Below are 3,948 nucleotides of genomic sequence, written 5' to 3'. Positions count from 1 at the left end.
AAAAATTACGATAAAACGCTAAAAATGGGATTTTAATTCTAACGCTTTGTTTATCACCATAGAAACGAATTAAAAAATATAATATTATAATATTAATTCAACTTACATGATAAAATAATTAATAACAATATAAAATATCCAGAGTGACAAACCGTCCTCGCTCAGAATCGTTTTTCTTATACAATGATATTTTATCATTGAATTCAAGTCTAATACAACCCATTATACAATGACCCCCTTGTAACCTGTGATAGTTAGGAAAATGGGTAGTTTTAAAGAGAAGGTTTTAGTGTTGGTTATTTTTTTTGAACCTAGTTATTTGTAAATACGGCTTTAAAAATTCCATCTGGGTAGCCCATTGCCACTTTTTTTAGTTGGCCAAACTTTTATTGATTACCTCATTTGCACCTTGACCAGTTCTTGTTTTATTTGCTCGAAAATATTTTTGATAATTGTCTCTTAAATTGCGCCACCGTTTGTATATAATTGCTCCTAATCAAATGTTATGTGAATAATTAGTGTTTTTTTTTTTTGGTGTTTATTAATAATTATTAAAAAATCAATAAATTACAATAAACGAATGTTAATTTATGTATAAGTAGTTAAATGTTTATTCCTACTTAAGCTATAAAAATTCATAAAAATAAATAATTTATACATTTAAATTTTTATTACACTCATATAGGTATTTAACTATTTTTATTTCTAAAATTTTAGTAGACATTATAATAATTATAACACGCCAAACCCAAAATCAATTTAAAAATTTAAAAATAGGGAACTCGTTCCCTATAGTACGTTTCGGATGTAGGTACCTCTATGTTGTGTAGATCAATGTAATTGATGTGTTATATTCGAATGTATTATTAAATCATTGAATAGGTACCTACAAAAAACTTTTTGAGTTAAAACAGTATATTATATCGTCTAAAACAAAAAAAAATAATTGACTTAACTTTTTTTCTGATTAAATTATTAGGTTTTTAGCTACAAGAGATTCAAACAAAACAATTGGCTATAGTTTTCGAATGGGGTTTTCAACTGTTAGTAATATTATTAAGGAAGTATGTGAAGCTATAAATAGAAAAATGATAAACATATATTTACCTGAACCAACACAATCAACGTGGTTACAGTCAGCAGAAACATTTTTATCGAAGTGGAATTTTCCAAATGCCATCGGTAGCATCGATGGTAAACATGTTACCATAAAATGTCCTAATAATACCGGTTCAAGACACTTCTGTTACCTAAAAAAATTTTCAGTCGTCCTCATGGCCATTGTGGATGCAGATTATAAGTTTGTTTGTGTAGATATAGGTGGATATGGCCGTAATAGTGATGGAGGAATTTTTGAAGCATCAATTATGGGACAACGTTTTCAAAATAAAACAATAAATGTACCCGTCGACCAACCATTACCTAATCAACAGGAACCAACGCCATATGTACTATTGGGAGACGAAGCTTTTCCATTGAAACCATACTTAATGAGGCCATTTCCCTACCGTCAGTCAAGGCAAGAACATACAAAAGATTTGTTTAACTACAGATTATGCCGTGCTAGACGCGTCGTAGAAAATGCATTTGGGATTTTGTCTAAAAAATTTAGAATTTACTCCAGACCATTGGAAATGAATATAGATACAGTAAAACACGTAATACATCAGGCGATACAGATTATTTTGAATATATTGAACAAGAACAACAACCGGACTTGAATGCATTAGAGAGTTTAATAAACGATCCCAGAAGAGGATCCAATGAGGCTTTTGAAGTGAGAAATAAATTTATAAACTGGTTTATTCAAAATGAATTGTAAGTGCAATGTTTGTACACATTATTTTTGCAGTTTAGTTTAATATTACATTACAATATTATTATATTTATGAATAAAAGTATGTTATAAAATATTATAATATATATAAATCAACATTGTGTATTATTTTGTATTGTCATAACTCTTAATCCAAATACAATTTTATGATTTTTTATAATACGTATATGTCTAAGATTCCCATTCAAAATAATCGATTTTTCTTATGATAGGTATATATTCATTTTATGTTCAACATTATGAAACGGTTTTATTAATTTAGTTAATACTTTTAAATTTTAATGAATAGGTATATTATGATATCATGATTTCTTAATTATATATAGCTTTTAAAATAATTTAGGTACTACATTGGTTAGGTTAGGTACAATTATAAGTGAATATTATGAATTTAAAATGGTTCGTTGTTCTATATTTAACATTGCAGGATAAGTATTAAGTTTATTCTTCATAAAAATTTCACTAGATTAACTCAAAATTTAAATATATTTTAATAGTTTTATTTACATCTGAGTATTTTTTTTTATATATTTTATTATTTAAAATCGTTGTGCAATTATTGTAACATGTCCAGGGGCGTTATCTCAATATTTTCTAGGGTAGTACCACCGAATGACGCCCCTGAACATGACACTACTTACCATTTTCCCCTCCCATTGCCTTACTGATCTCATTGTCGAATATCCGGTCCTTTTGTCTGTAGTCCTTGTACTGCGGGTGTTCTTGATTATATAATAATTCATATTTTTTAACTTCTAAAATAAGCAATTCTGTGTTAATAGCTGACATTTTCTTTAAAAGATCCAAATACACTATAATTCTAACCGTTCTGTATGACAGAAGATTAGTGCCTAACCAAAAGTCTGAAAATTCAAAGTATACCTACCAACGAATTCTATTTTAAATTTTGATCTGTTATTTTTCCATGAATTTTATATTTTTGCTCTTCCAAAAATCACTTCATTAAATTTCCTATAAGTGTAAATAAGAATACTAGGGATAAGAACTGTAGGTACTCATAAAGTGTTTCGTAGAAACTGACAAATTTAGGTAGGTACCTAACCTAGTATATAATTTCTTAAATTCACTAATATGAATTACAATGAAATTACGTATTTTGTATACATTGCTAAAAGTGGGTACTATACGTTCATCAAAATGCTTTTACTTAAAGCTAAATTAAAAAGTAATTATATATAACTGAGTTGAGTTCATATTTTTCCAGGTGTTAACTTTAAACTTAAGAGTGAAGTATAATGTTTATTAAATCTTAAATTATAGCTTTCTAAATGTTGACTTGACTTAACTTAACTAACTAAAGGTAATTTTAGCCCAAATTTGCAGAATGGGAGTATAGGAGTATATTTGATAAAAAAAAACTTATTATTAATATTAATTATTATGATATACCCACTGTACTTTTAATACTTAATTTAAATATTAATAATATAATTATATTACCTTAAGGTAGTACGTATAACATAATATGTAATATTATATAATCACTTAATGCCATAATGCCATAATGGTAATATAGTTGTACAGCTAAACAGCTTCATATTGTGTATGACATAATTATTACAAAATAGATAAACATTATTGCTATTAATATTTATCGGCCCGGTAGACGGTAATTATCGTGCATGCAACGTTAAAAAAATATCGGAGCACGGTACGATATTTTTTACCGTACCGGCGATTTATCGCAGCAATGTGCGCATCTACATTTAATTACATTCGTTTAGTTTCAAACTTTACCGCACAAAGATTATCGGCGCGCCTACCGTTCACCGATCCGATAATATCGTACCAATGTGGTTTGCCTCATATAAAACTATGAGCTCAATTTTATCGCTACCGTTACCGTATCATTACCGTACCGTCTACCGCAGCAGTGTGTGCGTACCTTTATACGTCTATTCTAAGAATTGCGTGTTGGAAATACAGATTGCATTCGGCTGTTGCCGACGCACTGGTACCCCGACCACCTCGCCGAATGCTCGCTGTAATCGGTGGTGGTTACTGTCGACGTTCGGGATTCAATTGATTTTGCCTACGGCCGTTATTCGTCTAGGTATGCTTATTTTTCAGTCCGCCTGCACTTGCATCAC

At 29.4% G+C, this 3,948-nt stretch overlaps 1 protein-coding gene across 1 annotated transcript; it reads left to right on the top strand.

Annotated features, from left to right (window-relative positions):
* Positions 1 to 1,088: 1,088 nt before the first annotated feature.
* On the top strand, positions 1,089 to 1,721 carry LOC103308187 (protein ALP1-like). Its single transcript, XM_008181148.1, has one exon. It carries the CDS (start codon positions 1,089 to 1,091, stop codon positions 1,719 to 1,721), a length of 633 nt encoding a protein of 210 aa, XP_008179370.1.
* The last annotated feature ends 2,227 nt before the right edge of the window (positions 1,722 to 3,948 follow it).

This window comes from Acyrthosiphon pisum, unplaced genomic scaffold (assembly GCF_005508785.2).
Source record: "Acyrthosiphon pisum isolate AL4f unplaced genomic scaffold, pea_aphid_22Mar2018_4r6ur Scaffold_32;HRSCAF=206, whole genome shotgun sequence".
In the NCBI taxonomy this organism is placed as follows: Eukaryota; Metazoa; Arthropoda; class Insecta; order Hemiptera; family Aphididae; genus Acyrthosiphon; species Acyrthosiphon pisum.
Note: the sequence above shows the minus strand (reverse complement) of the source record. Positions and strands in the feature narration are given on the sequence as shown.